The following is a 24,526-nucleotide window of genomic DNA, read 5'->3' on the forward strand; positions in this document are numbered from 1 at the left end:
ATACTTCTTTTCAGAACTTGCCACACGATGCAACGGAAATTATTATTGTGCAACATGCACAAGCGCATATACTCACATTAATTAGAAGTTTATTGATGCCCGACACATCAGGCAGTCAGGTTCATTTGATGTATCTATTGTTATTGGCTGACTTGAATAATGTATCAAGTATCAAACTTTAGTTGGGGTTCAACTTTGTTGTGCGTGTCGTGCATTGGATCACGGCATTAATTATAATCAAGAAAATATCGGAGGATGCATGTTGCTATTATAGTGTTGGGCGTGGGACCGAATGAGATGTTTTTCACCCAGCATTGATCCATTGAGTGTTAAGGACATTCCTGCTAGGGTTGGATTTCCGCTTGCCAGGAGGTTACTATTTATTTTCTTCCTTTCAATATTGTATATTAAAAACTTTTGTATTAATTATGACATGAAAAACATTGATCGTAGGTGGACTCGAAATTTCCATCCATCCAACACGAGTGCAACAAGCGTGGTTGAAATCTAGAAAACGCTAGATCAGCTGCAACCAAAACAGGTTATCCTTTTCATCCTCTAACAACTAAATTATTTCCGAGTAATCCAACAAATTAATAATGTTATTTCCTGTTATTGATAGTTTTTTGTGGACTCCATATCGACGACCTCAAATTAGTGGTTTAATCACAATTGATATGACAGTTGTAAGTCGAACAGTTGTAGCTTTAATTTGTTTTGCAACTGACGAATTTCATCAAGCAGATCGGGTGATGCGACAATTCGGGTATCGACAATCCATTCCACACGACCCATGCAACCTCGATGAAGTGCACAAAGAAGACATGCGTGGGAGATCAGATAGGTACTGGTCACAGTATCATCAGAGGTGGATAACAATGTGGAATGACCGACAAAGCCGTTTAATTAAGGGAGTACCATTCCATGGAAACGATCATTTACATGATGAATCAACTTAGATGCAATGCTACACTGCTATCACTATCAACCCCCAAAAGTTACCCAAACCATAAATGATGTCGAAGGAAGGCAAGCACCCATGAAGCAAACTGTTGTAGCCGCTGAGTATCAGAATTCTGTGCCACAAGAAACAACTCTTGCACCAATGATGTAAGTATGGTTCAAAATCAGAACTTGATAGGAGAGGGCCCATTACAGAGGAAGACTCCTGTTTTTTAAATAGCAAGATATTTAAATATGAAGCAAGACAAAAATAACTAATACGATGAGATAGCTGGTAGCAATTTTATCAAAAAGGTAAATTACCTTCTGATAATCAGATTGCCTAGTGTACTTTGGAAAATTCATATTGACCCAAATTTCTGCACCTGCTCCAATAGCATTAACAACTCCCAGCATACCACCAAGATGAACAAGAAAAGGGAAAGGATTCAAGTAACATTTCCTGAACAGTTCCAGTAAACATTTAACGTGTTCAGCCTCGATAGAGTAAACACCTTCATTCAATATACAAGAAAGTACAGTCCCTGCCCCAGCATATGATGCCATCAGCATACTATGGTGCAAAATGCCAGACTTTTTCACAGAAATTAACTCGGAAATAAACTCTTTAAAGGCAATCACAATGTGGTCCAACTCAGCATCATCCATTGCACCCCACCTTAGCAGAAGGCAAAGGCTGCCATAATACAGGAAATATCTTTTAATGAGACAACAGAATGACAATTTATAACTAGGAAATTATATATTAATTTATGGAGAAAGAACACCTCAATCCAAAGACTACACAGAATCAAATATTATTAACTGAAAGAAGATAAATACGTAAAGCAATATTTTGTTTAAGAAAATTCATGATCCTCAAGAATGAAAAATTCTGAAGTTGTCAATGTCACTTGATGAGTTGGGATATAACTTCTAATTTTTCATTTTCTATAATTCACCACCATCGTTATTATAATCTATGTCACCAACATGTAAGTGTATGCAGAGGAATCTTAGACATGCTTACCTATGAGCAAGAATAGGATCATCTTTGTAACCTTGCACATGCTTTGCAATGACATCCCATGCAGTGTAAAAATCTAAAGAAGTCAATATATCAGATCAGAATGCTATTTAACAAATAAATTGAACATGATCTGGTATCAAACAATTGTAAATGCATAAATTACTATTCCTTGGTATAGTATTGTTCCACAAATATGTTTAAAAAATTACCAATCACATCAGCTTCACACAGGAAGGCAAGGCTTTGCAAGCCGAGAGCTTTGATTACACGATCTTGGTTCTCAATGCAAGACTGTTAAACCGTGATTTCTCATCGAAGGATGCACTGCAAACATACCGAAACAGACAAGATGAGATCAACACCCCTATCAGGACTTCTATGGCAAACATCTCGAATGGAAGCAGCCATGGTGATGCAGATTTCTCTCTCTGATGTGAAATTGGTGAACCCTTTAGGGAGCAATACACCCTAGATAGAGACAAATGTAAAATATATATATAGGATTACTGTAGTAAGATTTTGAAGAACATGGCCAGGGACTGTAAAATACTCAAGCAAAATTAGAATTTCAATCCTCAATAAAAATCTAAGAAATATGTTGCATGGACAAAAGTTAGAAAGAATGAGACAAACAAAATTCCAAACTGTCAGATTGTATATAAATTTATAGAAAACCTTTTGATGTGTCCTTTTCATGGATTCACAAGAATATATCACAGTACAGAAAAAACTGTGGTTTTATGTGTAAGAACTGTTTACTTAGCATCAAAGAATTGTGGATCTAAGTTTGAGCTTTGCTTGGGTGAATATGTCGTCTCCAAAAATATCAGAAAAGTGTGGCGTCATCTTTTGCAAAAAAGCAACTATTATTCTTGCTAGCTACTTCTATGTTAACTTCTAGATATCAAACAATTTTAAATGCAAACAAATTTAAGAATAAATAAATACATTAACTCTAGCAGCTAGCTTTCCAATTCCAAAACAATTTGAACTAACCGTTTATCGATATGTCAGGAGTTATCTCAGATTTTAATCATCAAAGCCAAGTGAAAAACTTAGAGAATAAGTTATTTACTTTATTTATCTACAAATAAATTTTCTAGCAATAAATTCTACTCTTAAGAACAATGGAAATATTAATCATATGTAGCACATCTTAATAAATAATAGAGTTACAGAACGGAATACTTGCACCACTTCAATGTGTTTAAATTTACTTAAGAAAACTTTTCACAAACAGATACAATTTTATTGAGTTCACAATTACATTTCTTCTATCAATTACAAAATTTCAAGTTATCTCATCTTCAGCATAAAATAGTTATGCATGCATGTCCACCTAAAATAATATTTGTTGCAATGGAAGATACAGGAAAGTGTAGAGTGAAAAGCTCACTTGCAAACTCCCAAATGCTCGATCATTAGTCTCCCAGGTTCAACAAAGCAATCTAGTTGCCGTAGAATGTAATGAGCTGCATGTTGAGGAAAAGTATTTAAAGCTAAATTGCATGTATATTTAATATTTTTAAGAATGCAAAATGACCATATTTTAGTTTCAAGGCCAGGATGACATTTAAGCACCACAACGAATTTTCTATCTTAAAAACCAAACATCCTCCACCATGGTGACTTGAGGAGGAAGAAGAAGATGATGATTTAGGCTATACAACCGTATCCTGAGCACTAGATTTGTACTTATATTTACGGACACAAGTACAGAAGGGATATGTCATTTGCAAAGAATATTCAAAAACCAGTAAGGCTCCTGAAAGTAATACAAATGAAAAGCAGAAATTATAAATACAAAATTGGCTTTTGGATGTCACTATGTTCCATTTTCCAACTAAAGACAAAAGCAGCTCAGAATTCACATACTTTGATTACATTTTTATGTTATACTCAATGCTAAAAAAGGGACCTCAATGGTACACATCATCTCTCCAAAAACAGGATACTAATGAACAAGAATAATAATATAATAATAATAATAATAATATTTTTTAAAAGAATCAAACAAAATACACATTTACACAATCTAGCGGGTGTATTCACACTTTTGCATCTTTGTTAAGCATTGGCAGGATAGTTTGAACAACAAGTGGAATCATTGCTGAGTGTGAAGCAAGTGATGGCAGCATTTCAAAAACTTTTAACTGCAAAAAGAACCAAAAAATAAGAGAGGAAGAAAAATAATGTACATATGATGGGAGACAAAAGAACAAGGTAATACATGCAATAAGTGTCATTACAAAAGGGAGAAATTACCAGCATATCATGGCAATTGACATCATTTCTTCTGAATATAATAGTGTAAAACATAATTATTAGCAACAAAGGAACTCCTAGTTTGGGATCCATAATGGCAATGGAAGACAAAGAATGGACAGAAGCAGCCCCCATTGATGGATTATCAATAAAACATTGAGAACGGCACTCAGTAACAAGGACATCTCTGCAAGGTAGACATTGAAACACAACTATAACTCCATTTCACAAAAGCTAAAAGGTTATACCATTCAGAAACACTTCCTGAGAATGCGAGAGAGGTAATGAAGATTTTTGTTGGTCAACAATTGACAGACAGAACTCTCTTAAATGGGAAACCCAAGATGCTGGTCTATCATACATTATTTCACTTTGATTCAATCCCGGTAAAGTCAACTTCATAAGGCAAGTTCTGGAAGAAGATTCTCCATCCTGAAAAAACATATATATTTCTTAAAGTCTATTATTGCTGGGGTAGAAAACTAGATATAGGTACAATATACTATTTGACTGCCCTTTCCTGCTGGTCACATAAATTGTGAGTTTGCATATATTCACTCAGGACTACATCATATAAATGCTTCTGTCAAAAAGTCACTAGTACAAAATATGAAAACAACGACCCTTTATTTAGTGCGGCTTTGCGTTTAAACGCATTGTAAAAAATGCGGTGGCATTTTTGTAATTAAATTGATTTACAAATGCGGTTCTAGGGTAAGACCGCATTTGTAATTCAATTCAGAATGATTTACAAATCCGGTCATAGTAAAGACCGCATTTGTAAATCATTTTAATTGATTTACAAATGCGGTCTTACCCTAGAACCGCATTTGTAAATCAATTTTACCCTAAAAATTGAAGCGCGCCACTAGTTTTCACTTTCACTTTCGTCTTCTCCGCTCTTCGTTTCAACGTTCTCAGCTTCAGTTCCCTTTGCATTGTAAGTTTCAGCTCTCTCCGCTCTTCGTTTCAGTCGTTTGTTTTCGTTTTCGTTTTTGCATCATTCATTATTCACTTCCTTGGCATTGTCATTTTCGTTTCCTAACTCGTTTTTGGCATATAGCTGGTTACTGTTCTATTGGTTTCGCTGTTTTTTTCTGCTCCGCCATCGCCACAGCTTCCGCCACCGCCACAACTTCCGCCACCGCCTTCGCCTTCGTCTTGTGCCTCTGCCACTCCGATCACCATCAACCTAAAGGTTGGTGTTGTATTTAATATTTATTTAATATTTTGAATTTATATTGAATATTTTGAATTTATATTTAATATTTTGAATTTTTATTTAATATTTTGAATTTTTATTTTTCTGTATTATAATATATATTTAATTAATAACTAATACAACTTGGAATTCATAACTAATAACTAATAATTTATATATTTGTGTGTATTTTGAATTTTTGTATTATATAATTTCTATTTTCTTAAATTTATATTATATATTTAGTTAGTTGTTAATTACATTTTAATAAAAGTTTTATGTTATGTTAGTTATTGTTACTTTTAGAATAGAAATATCGTGTTTGGATTGAGTCCGGGGGTGTTCGACCCTCGGCAAATGTGTGAGATTGAATAGAATACTAATTATTAGAAAATCCTAACTATATTCCAGAATATATAATGGATCGAAGTTGGATTAATGCTTTTCGTATAAGTGATGAGTACGAAAGGGGAGTAGAGGAATTTATACAATTTGCGCAGCGTAACGCGATTATTAGTGGTCATGATGGAGCAAAGATCAGGTGTCCGTGCGTTAACTATTTGAATGGAAGGATACTGGATGTGAATATCATGAGGGAACACCTGCTATGTGATGGGTTTCTTCGATCTTATACAACTTGGACATGGCATGGTGAATTATTAAATTTACCACGTGTTTTCGTAACTGAAGAATATGTGGGTTCTACCATGGATGAAGCAGTACACGATGATGGAGATGATGATCGATTGGAGGACATGATTCGTGATGTGGGAGCTGAGTGTTTTGCAAAAGCGCATGGATATGAAAGTATGTCAAAAGATGCAGAGACTCCTTTGTATCCTGGATCAACTAACTTCACACGGTTGTCGGCAGTGTTAAGATTGATGAATTTGAAGGCAATAAACGGATGGACTGATAAAAGCTTCACGAAATTGCTCCAGCTGTTGAAGAATATGCTTCCAAAGGGAAATAGTCTACCTAATCGTAATTACGAGGCCAAAAAGATTCTTTGTCCAATGGGTATGGAGTACAAAAAGATACATGCATGTCCTAATGATTGTATATTATACCGGAAAGATTTTGAATTGTTGAAAAGTTGTCCGAGGTGTGGGTTATCACGTTATAAGTTGAAACAAAAAGATGTTGATTCTATTGATGACATGGAAAAGCATGGACCCCCAATGAAGGTTATGTGGTATCTTCCCATCATTCCAAGGATGAAGCGTTTGTTTGCAAACCCATATGATGCTAAGAATCTTAGATGGCATGCAGATGAGAGGAAATGCGATGGCATGTACCGACATCCAGCTGATTCTATTCAATGGAAGAAATTTGATGATGACTTTCTAGAATTTGGTAAAGAATCAAGAAATATCTGACTTGGTTTAGCTACAGACGGAATGAATCCGTTTGGTAATATGAGTACAAATCACAGTTCATGGCCTGTATTACTAGTTATTTACAACTTACCTCCTGGATTGTGCATGAAGCGAAAATACATGATGTTGTCTATGATGATATCCGGTCCGAAACAACCAGGGAATGATATTGATGTTTATTTAAGTCCCCTAATTGAAGATTTGAAGTTAATGTGGGACCAGGGTGTCGAAGTATTTGACGGCTTTGCTAATGAAACTTTCAAGCTTCATGCCATGTTATTTTGCACCATCAATGACTTTCCGGCATATGGTAACTTATCAGGTTATAGTGTTAAGGGTCACAAAGCGTGTCCAATATGCGAAGAAGACACTGCTTCTCAACAATTGAAACGTGGAAGGAAAACAGTATATCTTCGGCATCGGAGGTTTCTTAGAAGTCATCATCCTTACCGGAGGTTGAAAAAAGCCTTTAATGGACACCAAGAGGGTAGTGGTCCACCAACTCCATTAACCGGTGTTGAGGTTTACGAAAAGGTAAATAACATAGACCACACCTTCGGTAAGTCCAAAAAAAAGTCATCTGTGACAAATATTTGGAAGAAGAAATCAATCTTCTTTGATCTTCCGTACTGGTCGAGGTTAGAAGTCAGACATTGTATAGATGTAATGCATGTTGAGAAGAATGTGTGTGATAGCTTAATTGGTACACTTCTTAACATTAACGGGAAGACGAAGGATGGTCTAAATGCTCTTTTAGATTTGATTGAGATGAACATACGCGGCGAGTTGGCACCCATAGAAATGGGTAAGCGTACATATTTGCCCCCAGCCTGTTACACAATGTCAAAAGATGAAAAAATTAGTTTTTGTCAATGTCTAAAGGGTGTGAAAGTGCCACAAGGACATTCCTCAAATCTGAAGAGCCTAGTGTCAATGCAAGATTTTAAGTTAATTGGGTTGAAGTCTCATGATTGTCACATCTTGATGCAACAGTTGTTGCCGGTAGCTATCCGTGGGATCTTACCAAAAAATGTTAGACACACCATAACCCGTTTGTGCTCATTCTTCTCTTCCATCTGTTGTAAAGTCATTGATCCCTCAAAACTAGATGAACTTCAAAATGAAATTGTTGTTATCTTGTGTGAATTGGAAATGTTTTTTCCTCCGTCTTTTTTTGACATCATGGTTCATCTAGTGGTGCATCTAGTAAGAGAGGTTAGATTGTGTGGACCAGTGTACTTAAGATGGATGTATCCTGTTAAGCGGTATATGAAAATTTTGAAAGGTTATGTGAAAAATCATTATCGTCCAGAGGCTTCAATTTTTTTAAAGCATTAATTATATTAATGATTGAAAATATGATTTTTGTGTACTCTTGCAGGATTCCTTGGAATCCGACGGTAAATTTGTTGCTGAAGGTCGTCACGATATCCTGGTTGAAGCAATTGGACGACCTGAACACTCTGGTCGTGTTCGTGCCGCTGGACAAGGGGTCGGAATTAAACTTTATTTTGGAGTTTCAGAACGACAGCCATCCTCCTCCTCCAAGAAGAGTAAGTTACGTGAAGAAATAATGGAGGAGATGAGAAAGGAGACTGATTTGATGTGGCTGGAGATGAAAAAGGAGAATGATCGAATGCGACAAGAGTTTCTATCGCAACAAGTTTGTGCTGAGTCGATTGAACCCCTTGTTAGTCCCACTCCCAAGAGCACAAAGGGGAGTTGTGCGGCTCCTCCAACATCAGGGGATGATATCAATGGGCAGACAGAAGATTGTGAGCTACTGGTAGTGGGCGGCAAACTTCCTCGGGTGGTGGCACTTGGAAAAGTCTATAAAAACGCCACCACCTTACATAACGTTCCTCTCTCCCCTGATGTGGCGAAGGTAACAGTTGAAAAAGTACGATTTCCTGATGTTCGTGTTCCACTACCTTCAGATGAGGTAACCACTGTGGCCGATGCATTTCAGACATTCGTTGCTTGGCCCAGAGAGCTCATTCGATCTATGCCCGAACCTCATGTAATAATTTCGTTTCATTATATTATTTTTTATTTATATTTATATATTACATATAATTTAATACAAATGTTGTTTATCTTGTAGAAACCTTTTCAGCCACCAAGTCCGAAAAAGAAGCGTGAGGTTCCAGTTGACGATCCTATGGCTTCCCTACGTCTCATTGCTAGTCAGATTGGCAATGATCCTTTTCCAGTTCTGTGGGATAATACATTTTTTTCAAATAAACACAGAACTGCCACCGATGATTTACAACACAGATTTATCAGAATTTATATCTGGGAAACAGGAGCTCAATATAAGTATAATTCAATTTTTTATGATGTAAGTATCTTTACCTATTATTCAATTTACTTTATGTTAAATTATTATTGATTATGCTTTAACTAAAAACTTGTAGGTTTTTGCATAGAGTCTGTATCACTGAGGGGAAGGAAAATATGTATGGATTCTTAGATCCTGCATATACTAATCCCGTTGGACCAAACTCAACTAAGACTCAAGCATACATCACTAACATCCTGGAAAAAGAGGGAAAACAAATTTATTTATGCCCTTATATTAATGAGTAAGTTTAATTATATATCATCAATTATTATTATTTCATGTTTTAAATATTTACTAACTCTTTTCATTGATCATATAGGCATCATTGGCAGTTACTTGTCTTATCAATGGTTGATAAGACTACTGTGTGGTTCTGTTCCCTACACAAAAAGATTCCCACAAAATTTAAGGATATCATTGATACGTAAGTACAGTATAAACTTAACTTTGTATGTTACTAATTAACCATTTACTAACGAGGTTTTTTGTATTAACCAGTTCATGGCGTGGATATAACATCCTAAAAGGTCGATCCAGTTCAAATAATTTGAACTACATAAGAGTAAAGGTTTGTAATTTTTTTCTTTCTCTATTATCATTGTTTATCAATATATTAACATATTACTTTTTATTGAATTATAGTGTAATAAACAACCAGGAAGCTATGAGTGTGGCTATTACATTATGCAATGGATGATTACCATTATAAGACTAGGTGTTAAAACTGGTTGGAAAGAGGTATATGTTAAATCATTTTTATAATTCTTGAACATATATATATCTAGAAACTAATTTATGTCAACTTTGCAATGCAGTTATTCACAGAAGAAACACCAATGAGTGAGGAAGGCATTTCATATGTTAGAGATTCTTGGTCCACATATTTCATTAATTTTTATAACTCTAGCATAGGTAAACAATAGTGGTTTTATTATATGTAATTTGATCACTTGTAAATGTACATTGTGATGATTTCAATTGATTACTACATTTCTGTATTTGTCTGGCTGGGTTTGATCATTATGCAGGTTATTTAAATATATGGTTTCTGCACAAAACAGAGTGAACTTTAAAAAAAAAAAGCACTATTTACAAATGCAGTCTTGGTAAATGACCGCATTTGTAAATGTGAATTCACTATTTACAAATGCGGTCTTGGTAAATGACCGCATTTGTAAATAGTGATTTATGAATGCGGTTTTTACCAAGACCGCATTCATAAATCCTAAACCCCAAACCCACTCCCTAATTCAGAATAATATACAAATGCGGTTATTATAGGTAACCGCATTTGTAAATGTGATTTATGAATGCGGTCATATGACCGCATTTGTAAATGCCAGATTTACGAATGCGTGCTGATCAAATGCGGTTCTATGACCGCATTTGTAAATTTAAAATAGCCGCATTTGTTTTACATATCTGCACTAGTGAGTATATACAATTTGCATAGATAATATAAATAAAAGTTTAAATAGAAAAATGAATGATATGCCAGACAAAATACTTGATACCACAGATGACGCAATCTGAAAACTATAATTCCTGGTGTGCTGAGATAATGAACTCCCTCCTCAAGGATTAGTTTATCTTTTGGAGCCACAAACGGTAAAATAAGAAATCACTCACATTTGAATTTTCTCTAAAGAAAACACTCTTCTTTGTATTTCTTTCTGTGGTGCATTTTACAACTGAGAGAGCATCCTATTTATAGGCTTTAGGAAACTCTTCTAGAAAAATCTTCATTATGGCCTTAAAATCCCACCAACAACATAAATAAAATCCCACTCATAACTTTTGACCTTTTACATATCCAAACTCTCATTCTACTCTTTTCTAGTAACTTCTAATTTTAAAACCCACAAATTTCATTTAAAGTTCATTCAACAAAACTCCCCCATAAACTTAAATGTTTCTACCATCCATCATGCCAATCATCTTCTTGAATTTGTCCAAAAAGACTTTCGGTAGCGGTTTTATGAAGATATCTGCAACTTGATCCTGACTTGCCACATGCACCAATTCCACACTTCCTTTCTTCACATGATCACGAATAAAGTGAAAACGAATGTCAATGTGTTTGCTTCTTTCATGGTTCACTGGGTTCTTTGCCAACTCAATTGCTGATTTGTTGTCAACTTGAATGACAGTTGCACCTAGTTGCTTTAGCTCCATCTTGCTCAACAAGTTTCTAAGCCATATAGCATGACATAAACACCAAGATGTTGCCACATATTCAACTTCACACGTCGATAGCGTCACGATCGATTGCTTCTTTGAAAGCCAAGAAAATGTTGTGTTGCCCATAAAGAATACATATCCCGATGTACTTTTCCGATCATCTATGTCTCCGCACCAATCGCTGTCAGAGTAACCCACCAACTTGTAATCTTCTGCTTTTGAGTAGAACAATCTGAGTGATACAATACCTTGGATGTACCGTAGGACTCGCTTCAATGCCTTCCAATGTGAGTAAACCAATTCCTACATGAATCGACTTATGATGCCGACACTTAATGAAAGATTCGGCCTCGTGCATGTGAGATAACGAAGGCTTCCTACCAAACTTTGGTATCTACTTGCATCGACACGTTCTCCTCCATCGAACTTTGAGAGTTTTGCACCTGGTTCCATTGGTATTGATATTGGGTTGCAATTTTCCATCTTGTACTTCTTCAAAATCTCCTTTGCATATGTCTCCTGTGATACAAAAATACCCGTCTCTTTTTGTCTAACCTCCAAAACTAAGGAAAAACTTCATCAATCCCAAATCTGTCATCTCAAATTCTCGTCTCATTGTGCCCTTAAACTCTTCTATCATCTCATTATTGTTACCCATAAAAATGAGATCATCAACATAAAGAGCAACAAATATCATGTTACCTCCACTATTCTTTGCGTAAAGAGCATGCTCGTAAGGACATTGCTTGAACCCGTTCTCCTTGAAGTATGTATCGATACGAGTATTCCATGCCCGCGGTACTTGCTTCAACCCGTAAAGTGCCTTCTTCAATTTTAGCACTTTCTTCTCCTCTCTGGTTTTCGTGTACCCAGGTGGTTGTTCGATGTAGACTTCTTCTTCAACCCAGGTGGTTGAGCCGCTTGGGAAATGAGCAATCGAATTGTCTCCATTCTTACAATGAGAGCAAACACCTCATCGTAGTCAATTCCCTCCTTTTGTTTGTATCCCTTCGCTACGAGTCGCGCCTTGTACCTCTCTATCTCGCCATGAGCATTCATCTTTTCTTGAATACCCACTTCACACTAATAGGTTGACTTCCCTCTAGCAATTCTGTTAGCTGTCATGTGTTGTTGCGGGCAATCGCTTTAATCTCCTCATCCATGGCAGTTTGCCACTTCTTGTCTCGCACCGCCTCTTCAAAACTGATATTTTCTGCATTTGCCAAAAGACATACAAGGTGTATCTCATTTGTCGAATCATACAAATGATGCAAACTTCGAATTTTAGGTTGTCGTGGTTCATCTTCATCAGCGGTTGTTTCGGAATTTATACTTGTCGGTGCAACAACTGATGATTCTCCAACTTCAATCATAAGCTCTGAAGAATTGTTCCAATCCCATGTTTCATTTATTCGCACATCACAACTCACCATCACCTTCTTGCTTATCGGGTCAAGGAGATTGTATCCTTTTGTCTTCTCATCATACCTAATAAAAACATACCTTTTGCTTTTGTCTTCGAGCTTCGTTCTTCGTTGATTTGGCATGTGTTCATAAACCACACTATCAAACACTTTGAGATGAGAAACTGTTGGCTTTTGTCCACTCCATGCCTCTTGTGGTGTTTGATCATCTAACTTCACTTGTGGACATCGATTTTGCACATAGATGGCGCATTGCACAACTTCTGCCCAAAATTCCTTTGGCATCTTTTTGCTCTTAAGCATTGATCGAACCATGTCGAGAATGGTCTGGTTCTTCCTCTCGGCCACACCATTTTGTTGAGGAGTGTATGGTGCAGTTAGAAATCGCTTTATGCCTTGCTCCTCGCAATACTCCATGAAAGTCGTTGAAGTATACTCGCCACCTCTATCAGATCGTACAACTTTGATCAGTCTATTAGTTGCCTTCTCCACCATCACCTTGAACTTTTTGAACACCTCGAATGCCTCGGATTTTTCCTTCAGAAAATAAACCCAAGTCTTTCGTGAGAAATCATTGATAAAGGTAATGAAATACCTTTTACCGTCGAAGGATTCTGGAGTAATTGGTCCACATATGTTGGTATGAATCAATTCGAGAGGTTGCTTAGCCCAATATTGAGCCTTCTTTGGAAACGAGGTTCTCACATGCTTGCTGAGCACACATTCTTCACAAAATTTTCCCTCGTAGTCCATTTTGGGTAGCCCGTGCACCATATTCTTCTTCGCTAACTCTTTTAGGCCACCATGATGTAGGTGACCAAAACGGAGATGCCACAGTGATGTCTTATCTTCTATGTTGACTTGCAAAAATTTTTCTCGTATGCTTCTCAAATTTAGCTTGTACATCTGATTTCTTGCCATCTCGACTCGAGCAACCAAACGCCTTTGCTTGTTCTTCAAGTGTAGTAGTCGATCTTTCAAAAATATTGAGTAACCTTTCTCCGTGAGTTGCCTCATACTCAAAATGTTGGTCTTAAGGTCTGGTACGTAATAAACATCTTGGAGTGACCCAATTAAGTCATCCTTTTGTAAGTAGCAAACCGTACCTCGCTCTTTGACCTCCACCTTTGGTGCATCTCCAAATGACACATGACCATCTTCAATCTTTTGCATATCTTTGAATAGGTACTCGTGACCGCACATATGGTTGCTTGCTCCTGAGTCGAGGTACCACAGAGTGTCACTGTTAATGTTGACTTCATCTTGAGCCATCAAGAGAACACCTTCATTCGTTTCGTCTTCCAAGGCTAGGTTGGTTGTTTCTTCTATCTTTATATCAGCACGACAATCTTTATCAAAATGCCCCATTTTACCATAATTGTAACATTTTTCAGAGTTGCAATCCTTCGCATAGTGACCATATTTGTGACATTTGTAGCACTCGATGTTGGAATAATTCGATCGGTCGCCTCTTCCACGTTCTCTTCCATGCCAATTTGGTTGGCTCGACTGTTCCTTCTCCTTATAGTACCCTTCATGACTGTTTCCTTTTCCACCACGACCGTTTCCACAACTTCCACGACCACGCCCTCTATTTCGAGAACTTTGATGATAGAGTACCTTTTCGTCTTTGATTGACGCCTTGGTTTGAAGTGCTTGCTCGAGTGTTTCCTCCTTCTTCTTCTTCTTCCGTTGCTCGTGTGCCTCGAGAGAACCGACAAGTTCGTCGACTGTGAGCGTCGCTAGGTCCTTTGACTCTTCTATTGCGCACACAATACTCTCAAAATTGTCGGTTAATGTTCTCAAAATCTTCTCCACAACTCGTGCATCGGTCAACGTTTCACCGTTTCGGTTGAGTTGATTCACCACAGTCTGTACACATGTAATGTAGTCAGATACACTTTCCGACTCCATCATCTTCATGCTCTCCAACTCGCCATGAAGAGTTTGTGGACGCACTTGCTTAACTCGATCAGCTCCTTTGATCACCTTTTTTAAGATATCTCACGCTTCTTTTGAAGTAGTTGCACTAGCAATCTTCTCAAAGCCCGATTCATCAACCGCTCGGAACAACATGTATAGTGCCGCCTTATTCTTTGATCGCATCTCTTTCAACACCTTGGTTTGAGCCGCCGTATAACCCGTGGTATTTGTTGGTTCTTCGAAACCTTCTTCGACCACCTCCCATGCATCTTGAGAACCGAGAAGAGCTTTCATTTCAATGCTCCGATTATCATATGTGGTCGCCTTCGATAACCGTGATAGCAGTATTTGACCCATCACATTCGTCATTGGCTCTTGATACGAAATTGTAAAACAAGCAATCACTCACACTTGAATTTTCTCTAAAGAAAACACTCTTCTTTGTATTTCTCTCTATTGTATTTCTTTCTGTGGTGCATTTTAGAATTGAGAGAGCATCCTATTTATAGGCTTTAGGAAGCTCTTCTAGAAAAATCTTTATTATAACCTTAAAACCCCACTAACAACATAATTAAAATCTCACTCACAACTTTTGACCTTTTACATATCCAAACTCTCATTCTACTATTTTCTAGTAATTTCTAATTTTAAAACCCACAAATTTCATTTAAAGTTTATTCAACACAAACATGTTGGCAAGAGCTTCTCCAAAAGGTGAAGCAAATCAGTTGTCAATCCTTTAACAGATTTGGAAGGGGAAGACATGAGACTAAGAATGGGAAGAAGAAACAAAGTCTCTTCAAATAATAAAGAGAATTCAGTCCCGCTTATAACAGCATCTGCATCGTTAACAACAAATTATTACAATAAATAAGTTATAAAAAATGATGATACTAACAGCAGTATCAAATGAGCATACTTAGTGGGATTATTTTATGAATTCGAGCAGAGAGCATTTTACAGAAAGAGTCAAAAAGAAATGTTTCAGTGGAATCATATACAGGTGGTGTGCATATTGTAAACTTAGCCCTAGTGCCAAGTACCGCCAAAAATCCTGAACCCAATTCTTTGCAACTAGACAAAGAAAGATTATGCAAGACCAGTATCCTGGAAAATTCACAAACATCTTTTCCATGAAAATATGAAATATGAACACTTTAGAGATTGACTTAGAACTAGATGGAAAATGAAAAAAAAAAACAGTATCCTACATGTACAAATGCATTCGACTTGCATGCATGCATAAACCTCATAATCGAGACAGCTATAGAAAAGGATCAAGAGAAGGAGTTTCAGTATAGAAATTTTTTCGTGTTGAAGTTCTGATTGAACAATGATTATGAATAATGATACAATAGTTGATAACAAACCAGGTAACCATGCTAACCCAATATCTTTCTGTACAGTTAACAAGCGCATAAAGAGTTCACATACGGGCTCATGACCACCAGGGTGCCATTGAAGACATGTAGATAGAGAAAGAATTGTTTCCAGAAATTCAACAGCACACAGTTGAGCTTCAGTTATCAGCTGCTAACAGGGATCAACAAAAATACAAGGGCAAGGCATTAATTAAATTGAAGTATAAAACATCATCATAAAAGCAAGGAACGCAAATGAGAAGTTTAAATTACAAGGGACATACTGATTTCTTTCCAGCCAAAGATTTCAGTACAACTATATATGCCTCCACCATATGTTCTACAATAAATATTAATTTCCTGTAGTCCTGGGAAGGTCCGAAAACAAAACAGCAACAAGATAATCATTTCACTCCACTTATCACTAAACTAATAAAACAAAACGAACAAAGAACTAATTTAACACAACATATCCAATGCTTATTCTCGTAATTACACTTACTTCAGATCCTTCATGCGGAAGATACTTAAGGCATTCAATTAGCAGCTTAAAAACAGGCATGGACTCATGTGGAAAAGAGCAACAGAAAGTCACCATAGAAGATACCAGTTGCATGCAAACGAGGAAGAGGATGACTCCAAAACTAACAATTTTATGATTGCGACATCTAACAACGGCCTTAACACTTGCAGTGATGATTTCTGCGCGATCCTTAACATTGTGAGAAATTGCAGGCAAAAGCAATCAATGAGGGCACATTCGCAGTCACAGCCATTCTTTGGAACCTTGCTCGGAAGTTAACTAGTGCATCAAGTTATACAAAATTCTCAGGGTTTATTGTTTTGCTCCCTTGTCAACTACAACCATGTTTTCACATGATAACAGTGATCCATCACAACGCAACTTTTTCTATCAAACCAATAATATAATGCGCATAAATCAAATAGTTCATGAAAAGTATCATTCTCCCTCTCCATGTCCTTCCCATTTTTTTTTCTCTCACTGAACTTCCTCAATTCAAAACAAACGCACACTCATTTCACTAATTATTATAATCATAGTTTCTATCTTTTAGCTTCTTCGGCCTAACAAGTGTATGTTTGGATGAAATTTATTTCGCAAATATTTTGATCAAACTTGATTTTGAATTCTCATGATTTCATCACAAAAGTAAATGAGAAGTAAATCTTATAATATATTTTTTATCCGACATAAAGAAAAACTACTTCAACTCGGTCAATTTCCGAAGGTGGTATAATTTGCACGTTGAGTGTGGTGAGTGGCTAACCCTAACGAACGGAAGAGTCTGAGGGAAGAAGAAGAAGCAGAATGTGTAGAGGCATTGTTGCGGAAATCGTGGCGAGCGAGGAAGCCCAATCCCTTGACGAACACAGGCAGCGGGTGAAGTAGATGGGTGCCTGTTAATTGTTGTTTCAGTTGTATATAAAAGCAGTAGTGCTTTGAAACTTCAGAATTCAGTGAAAGAAACTCAAAATATATTTACAGACTTGTGAATTGGTTTAAACTGGCCTTGAAAAGGTTCGTGAGGCATCATAGTATAGAAGGGGTGAGTTTCGCAGTGGTTGTTTGATCTGAGGTTAACATTGACTTGGTTTTTTATTGCAGATAATCGATTATCATTGAAAAAGAACTAAGTGCATAATCGATTATGGTTTAAAAAATAATGGATAATCGATTATGGTTTAAAAAATAATGGATAATCGATTATGCTCGTGGCATAATTGATTATTGTTATGTTTTTGTCGAGCATAATGGATTATGTTATATGTGTTAAAGTGAGGGTAATCGATTATGTGTTTGATTAATCGATTATGTGACTTGTTTAACTGTTGAAAAATAATCGATTATGTATGTGAATTCTTTGGATAATAGATTATGTGGATTTTTTAGCTGTAAAAATAATCGATTATGTCTTTGAATTCTGTGGATAATCGATTATGTTATTTCTATAAGGCATGGGATAGTCGGTTATGTTAAATTTTTTTCTAGATTTTTGAATTTTTGTATTGCTTATTTTTGTTTTTTTAGGCACAGCTTTGTAATGTATTCTTGTGGTGCTCTTGTTCATCCTAGTTGAATTGATATTCTTCTTCGGTTGTTCAGGTTCTTTTTTATTTTTATATGTATTTTTTGTTTGTGTTTTAAATTTTTGGTTTAGATTTATATTAATTTTTTAAGATTATGATTTTGTAATTTAATTTGTCTAAGGTTTAGAGTAGTTATTTGTGTTAAAAAGTTAGTAAATTAATTTTCCATGTTAAGTTGTTTATGTCATTTATTATTATATTTTTGAAGATTTTTATTTTATGGAGAAAATTTTAATTTTAAATAATATGTGTAGATAGTTATTATTTTTTTTAATTGTTTATAAGAAAAATATTTCTTTATTTAAAATGAATATTTTTATAAAATAGAAATAGATATTTGTAATGTGTACGGTTTTTATTTTTACATTTTACATAAATTATTAATCTTATAAATTAAAATAAATGTTGTAGTAACTAAAGAAAGCAAAAAAATTTAGATAAGAAATTTGAATTTTTAATAATAAATGTAGATAGTTATTATTTTTTGAAACATTTAATTCTTTATAAAAAATATATATTTATTTATTTAAAATGAATATGTTTCCAGAATGAAAATAAAAATTTGTAATTTGTAGTGTTTTTTTATATTTGACATAAATTATTAATGTTATAATTAAAAAAATTATAGAAAATGTTGTAGTAAATAAAATAAAAAAAACAGCTAAAAGTCTAGAGAAGAATTTTGATTTTTAATAATAAATGTAGATAGTTATTATTTTGTGTACGTGTTAATTCTTTATAAAAATTTGAATTTTTTTATTTAAAATTAATATTTTAACAGAATGGAAATAAAAATTTATAATGTTTAGTTTTTTTTTTAATTTTACATAAAGTATTAATGTTATCATTAAAAAAATTATACAAAATGTTGTAGTAATTAAAAAAAAGTTTAGAGAAGAAATTAGAATTTTTAATAATATATGTAGATAGTTCTTATTTTTTTAACATTTAATTGTTTATTAAAAATAGATTTATTTATTTTAAAAATATATTTTTACTGAATGGAAATAGAAATTTTTAATGTTTAGGGCTTTTTTTTTATAGATTTTACATAAATTATTAATCTTATAGTTAAAAAGATTATAAAAAATGTTCTAGTAATTAAAAAAACAGATAAATTTTAGAGAACAAATTAGAATTTTTAATAATATATGTAGATAGTTCTTATTTTTTTAACATTTAATTGTTTATTAAAAATATATATTTTTCTTTTAAAAATATATTTTTACATAATGGAAATAGAAATTTTTAATGTTTAGGATTTTTTCTTTTAGATTTTACATAAATTAATAATCTTATAATTAATGAGATTATAAAAAATGTTCTAGTAATTAAAAAAACAGAAAAAGTTTAGAAAAGAAATTTGAACAATGTGTTTCCTCAATGAAAGATGGAAATCAGAATGCGTCTCAGTTGGTTGACATTGCTCGTACACAAGCAATCACAACACAAGATATAACTGCGAAAATTAGATGAAGAAACGACTTATATGCTGAGCATGTACACTATCATTATCGCCATGCATCGTACCAATTCTCTGAGTTTGATATTTGGGCAATGCTAGTGGAGCTTAACATCCAGGATGAACAAGTCATGGATCAATCCTACGAGTTTTTGTGTGAGCATCCAGAAAGAGTTAAGAAATTATTTGGGATGTCATATGAGCATCATATGACAAAGTTGTTTGCATTTATGATTAGGCGTTGATTTCATATATTTGTGTCCGCGTTACCTTCATGTCTTTCAGTTACATGTTGTAGTTTTATTTTATTTGACTTGTTGTGTAATTTGTCCATCTATGTTTGTTGTTGGATAATTATGATCACAAGTTTTAGTATTGTACTTGAGGACTTCTAGTATTGTCCTTTCTAGGGTAATGTAATATTTTGTTTATGAAGTTGTACTATTGTGTTTGATAACTTCTACTATTCAGTTTATGCTATTATCATAACTTTCCTTTACTTAAAATTGGGTTTCATATTTCATGTCATGAACATTTCATTTTTTTTATATATTGTAGTAATTACGTTATACATGGCATCATCATCTCAGAAACGCCACAGAAACCGTAAGGGTAAAGCGCCAGCAGAAGATCATGTCGTTCCTCCTCCCCCAACAACGGGATTCAAGATACTTTACTTTAATACGACAAATGATGATGCTTGAAAATATGTTTGTTTCATGGAAGACTAGTCATATCCCCAAAAGCTATGCATTCTCCATTTTTTGTTGCTCCAGGGTTTGAATTCCAAAACCTTTTTGAATTTCCAACGTTTACAACTTTCCTTGGAATGAAACTTCCAGTTTATGAGGACTTGGTTTGAGTGTTTTATACAAATATGAAGATGATCACACATCTTGGTGACATTGCCATTGGGATTTGTGGAAAGCGAATACACATTAATCAATTGGATTAGATGAACATTGTCGATCTCAGGTATGCCGGTGTTAAGTTAACCCCTAGGACGATCCCTGAGGAATATAATTATGATCGAGCCTGAGCATTATCGTCCATGATTCGTGAAGATGTTCAAAGTCAGAATGTTAGAAATGCCGATAGTCTGAAAATGAATGATCGACTATTACATTACACATGGGTGCATATCTTGTGCCCTCGTGGAAGCAACTTCGCACAACTATTAAATGAAGATATTTTCATGATGTGGTGCATCAAAAATAATATATTGATTAATTGGCTACATTACATCATGCAACACATGATGAAATGTTGAGATAATAACATGCCTCTGCCGTATTGAATTTTGATAACATGCATCTTGCAGGTTTATGACTTCGACTTGTCAAATGAGCAAGTAATAATGCTAGGCTGGAATCATTATTTTGGGAAAAAGAATATGACGAAATTAAATATATTCCTGCTCAATGGTGTATGGCAACTTGGTAGGCCTCAGCAGGATGACGAAGAAGATGATGAAGAGGATCATTGCCACAACAACATGTTGAAGGTGATCAACCTGAGCCAGCAATCCCCAATCAAACCGAATTGTTAACCCAAATTTTGTTCGGGATACAAAACATGAATACCCGAATTGACAGGGTTGATCAAAGGATGAACCAAGTTGAGGATACCCTGAATGACATTCGACGTCATCAAGGCCATTGGTTGTGTTATCATTATGTTATTGTTATTGTCATTGTTATTTTTATTTCTAATTTTCATGTTGAACATTAATGAATTGTTATTGTTATTGTTATTTTTTACGTTGAACATTGACAAATTGTTATTTAATATTAAGGTTTTATGGTACTTTTCATGCTACTTATTTACATAATCATATTGTTTTGAATGCAACTTTTTTAACATTTTATTTCTATTATGCATAAATCATATTTGGGTTCCATTACCTAATACGGAACTGCAACAACATTGGTTAAGTGGCCTTCAATGTCTGCGTATCAGAACACATCGTCCTCTAGTTGTACTAGTTGTAGTGGGCAAAAACGTGGTACTTTTACCCATGCTACTGGGAGCACAAATGCCTTTGTTGCTCTTATTTGTGATTGTAGACAGTTTGTTGTTTTGAGAATAGTAACAACAGAAAAAAATGCGGAAATTTTTTTTGGGGTTGTCCCAACTACAAGGTAAAATTTATTCAATTAGGTTTTGTACCGACCAGTCCTCGGATTCGGCGTTGACCATAGTCATGGCGGGGCCCCGAAGGGTGGGTCCACTGGGAGGTTGGGAGGACGGGCCAGTGTCTCGCGAAGCACGCGAGTGAGGGTAGCCGAGGAGGGGGCGACATCAAGGTGAAGGGCGTGGAGGCCTCAGACCTCGGTAACCCAAACAATAAAGATGGGCCGAAAAAGGTGGTTTCCAAGCCACACTCCAGTTAACAGTAAGGGAGAGGCCTAGATCACGGAGGGTCCATGCATGGGGTGTGGATGACGCGGTAGGGTGCGACACATTCAAAGAGCCACTGGGAAAGAGACGACTCGTAAGGGTCACGTTCCAGGGGTGATCTGCATGTATGGCACGTGAACGGCTAGGGCACTCCCAGGGCAGATGACCTTAGAGATTGGGCGCATGAGTTGGCACCCAAGTGGTCATCCTGTGGAGGTTGCACTCCGGAAAGGGAGTCTTACGCACTAGATGGCCCTCAGAACGGGTGTTAGTGACGCTAAGGCGCACCTACAATAAACCTAACTACATTTAGCGAAAAGGGGAGAAACACTAGGGTATATAAAGGGCAACAACCAACATAACAAGGTACACAATTCTAACGCGAAGTAACACACAGAGAGAATACACACACAGAGCTCTCAGAGTTAAGAGTTTTTGGTGTTTCATTGCACTGGAGTTTGACTTGAGCGTCGGAGTGCAAACGGCCGCAAGGGCGCCCTTTGTCTCTTGTTTTTCAGGTGATTCAATCAGAGAAGAAGCATGTAGGGACGCAGGGGTTCTTGGACGCGAGATTGTCGTAGGTGCATGAAGACGCTTTAGGTCAATCGGCGGGAACATTTGATGCCCACCGTGGGGCACGATCTAAAACGATTGTCCCAACCTCAAGAATTGAGAAAGATTCATCAAGAATCGATCAAGATGAGGAATACGAGGCAAGGATCTGCTGCGCCAAATGGAGGCGCAGATCTTACCCTACAACAAGTTATGGAGATGATGCAGGGCCTTCAAGAAGCGATGGCAGCGTCAAGAGCTGATCAAGAACGCATCCAGATTGATCTGGCTACGTCGCAAGCAGGAAACGAAGAGTTACACCGAACCAATGAAGAGTTGCAGCGTCATTTGCAAAATCAGGCAAGGGATCGTGAAGCGGAGGAACCAGATTGTGCTACACCTCCCATGGAATTACCCATGCCTTTTTCCCAGGCGATTATGGATGTTGTGATACCAACTACGTTCGTGGGACCGAAAGCCACGTTCACAGGGATGGAGGATTCAGAGGCCCATCTCACAGCCTTCCGTACGCAGATGATGCTGGTTGGTGTTTCTGATGCAGTAAGGTGTAAATTGTTCATGAGCACGCTGGTAGGGACGACGATGGATTGGTTCATCAGCCTCCCTGATGGCCACGTGACGTCATTTGCCCAGTTGTCGAAGTTGTTCAGGGAGCAGTACATTGCGAATCGCGCTCCCCCACCCAACTCTTACGATTTTTTCGACGTAAGACAGTACCAGGGTGAGTCGCTGAAGGAGTTTGTTAACTGTTTTGGGGCACAGGTGGTGAAGCTTAACACCAAGGATGAAACGATGATGGTTCACGAGTTCAGAAAGGGGATTTGTACAGGGCCTTTCAGTGAATCACTCATCAAAAATCGCTCCAAAACTTTCGCTGAGATGGCGTCAAGCGGTGGCTCACATCGCAGCAGAAGGGGAGGTAAATGAGAAGCGCGCGTGTGTTGTTCCCACGCGCCCACGAGCGTCGGCGCGTGCACAACCCGTGAGAGTGCGTGAGGCTACAACAGAAAAGAGGGCCCTCACGAAGAAGCAGCCTTACGAACCTAGGAAGCCTCAGACTAGGGGGCGCGCAAGGGAGAATAAGCCTGTGAGGCATAATTTTGAAGGATTTGATAGTTGTGCCCCACATAGCAGAGAGGTTGAAGATGTCGTCCAAGACTGTCAAGAAGCTAGAACCTCACAAGGAGGCTTGGTGCGAGTTTCACCAAGCGTTTGGTCATCCCATACACAACTGCTTGGCGTTGGGACACCAGTTGGACGAGCTGGTGAAGAGTGGGTTCCTAAACGAATACCTGGCAGAGCCCCAGAAGGCTGAGACCCTAACAACGTCAGGTGAGAACCAGAGGCATGAGATGCCCGTTCACGGCGAGATCCACACCATCTCGGGGGGTTTCTCAGGTGGAGGGTGCACTGCTTCTCAGCGCAAGAAGTATGCACCATCAGTAATGTCAGTAAAGGCGCAAGTGGCATGTGACGTTCTCGACATCAACCTTACTTTCACAAAGGTCGATCTTTGAGACGTCATTCCCCATGACAATGACCCTTTGGTGATTTCTGTGGTAAATGTAGGGAGGAAGGTACACCGAGTGCTAGTGGACCAAGGCAGCTCAGCGAATGTTATGTTTTGGTCTACCTTTAACAAGCTGTAGTTATCTCTCGACCAGTTGAGGCCCTACATTGGTTGTGTGTATGGCTTCGCGGGAGACCAGGTGGAGGTGCAGGGGCATTTGGAGCTGAGGACAACCTTTACGGATGGCGTTGCATCCCGCACGGAGAACATAAGGTACTCGGTGGTTAACGCTATCTCGACCTATATATTCTGTTGGGAAGGCCAGCTTTGAATAGGCTGAGGGCGGTAGGATCAACACGCCACATGAAGATGAGGTTGCCGGACTTGAGTGGGAAGGTGATAACCATCAAGTCGGACCAACA

At 36.8% G+C, this 24,526-nt stretch overlaps 2 protein-coding genes and 1 long non-coding RNA gene across 4 annotated transcripts; 2 read left to right on the forward strand and 1 right to left on the reverse strand.

The window, feature by feature from the left end:
- Window positions 1–3,233: 3,233 nt before the first annotated feature.
- Window positions 3,234–4,654, reverse strand: LOC150025804 (protein RST1-like). Of its 2 annotated transcripts, none has more exons than XR_016523585.1 (3): window positions 4,238–4,654; window positions 4,025–4,125; window positions 3,234–3,444 (listed from the first exon to the last, which is right to left on the reverse strand). XR_016523585.1 is itself a non-coding variant. In XM_090305452.1 (3 exons), exons 1-3 carry the CDS (start codon window positions 4,370–4,372, stop codon window positions 3,719–3,721), a joined length of 255 nt encoding a protein of 84 aa, XP_090161578.1. In that variant the 5' UTR covers window positions 4,373–4,654; the 3' UTR covers window positions 3,451–3,718. The 2 variants fall into 2 exon arrangements, 1 of the variants encoding a protein (XP_090161578.1); XM_090305452.1 differs by lacking the exon at window positions 3,234–3,444 and adding an exon at window positions 3,451–3,737.
- Window positions 4,655–9,659: 5,005 nt separating this feature from the next.
- LOC150025805 (uncharacterized) lies at window positions 9,660–10,115 on the forward strand. Its single transcript, XR_016523586.1, has 3 exons — window positions 9,660–9,729; window positions 9,804–9,899; window positions 9,977–10,115. It is a non-coding gene; the product is annotated as an uncharacterized LOC150025805 (long non-coding RNA).
- Window positions 10,116–22,816: 12,701 nt separating this feature from the next.
- On the forward strand, window positions 22,817–24,111 carry LOC137829178 (uncharacterized). Its single transcript, XM_090304744.1, has 2 exons — window positions 22,817–23,513; window positions 23,729–24,111. The coding sequence occupies exons 1-2, from the start codon at window positions 22,817–22,819 to the stop codon at window positions 24,109–24,111; spliced, it is 1,080 nt and encodes a 359-aa protein (XP_090160870.1).
- Window positions 24,112–24,526: the final 415 nt, after the last annotated feature.

Source organism: Phaseolus vulgaris, chromosome 7 (assembly GCF_051622355.1).
Source record: "Phaseolus vulgaris cultivar YP4 chromosome 7, ASM5162235v1, whole genome shotgun sequence".
NCBI lineage: Eukaryota > Viridiplantae > Streptophyta > Magnoliopsida > Fabales > Fabaceae > Phaseolus > Phaseolus vulgaris.

Coding starts and splice junctions, on each gene's coding strand:
- LOC137829178 (XM_090304744.1), top strand. CDS start 22,817: ATGGCAGCGTCAAGAGCTGATCAAGAACGCATCCAGATTGATCTGGCT. Junction 23,514..23,728: donor ACATCGCAGCAGAAGGGGAG/GTAAATGAGAAG, acceptor CCCACATAGCAG/AGAGGTTGAAGATGTCGTCC.
- LOC150025804 (XM_090305452.1), bottom strand. CDS start 4,372: ATGGGGGCTGCTTCTGTCCATTCTTTGTCTTCCATTGCCATTATGGAT. Junction 4,126..4,237: donor TCAATTGCCATGATATGCTG/GTAATTTCTCCC, acceptor TTCTTTTTGCAG/TTAAAAGTTTTTGAAATGCT.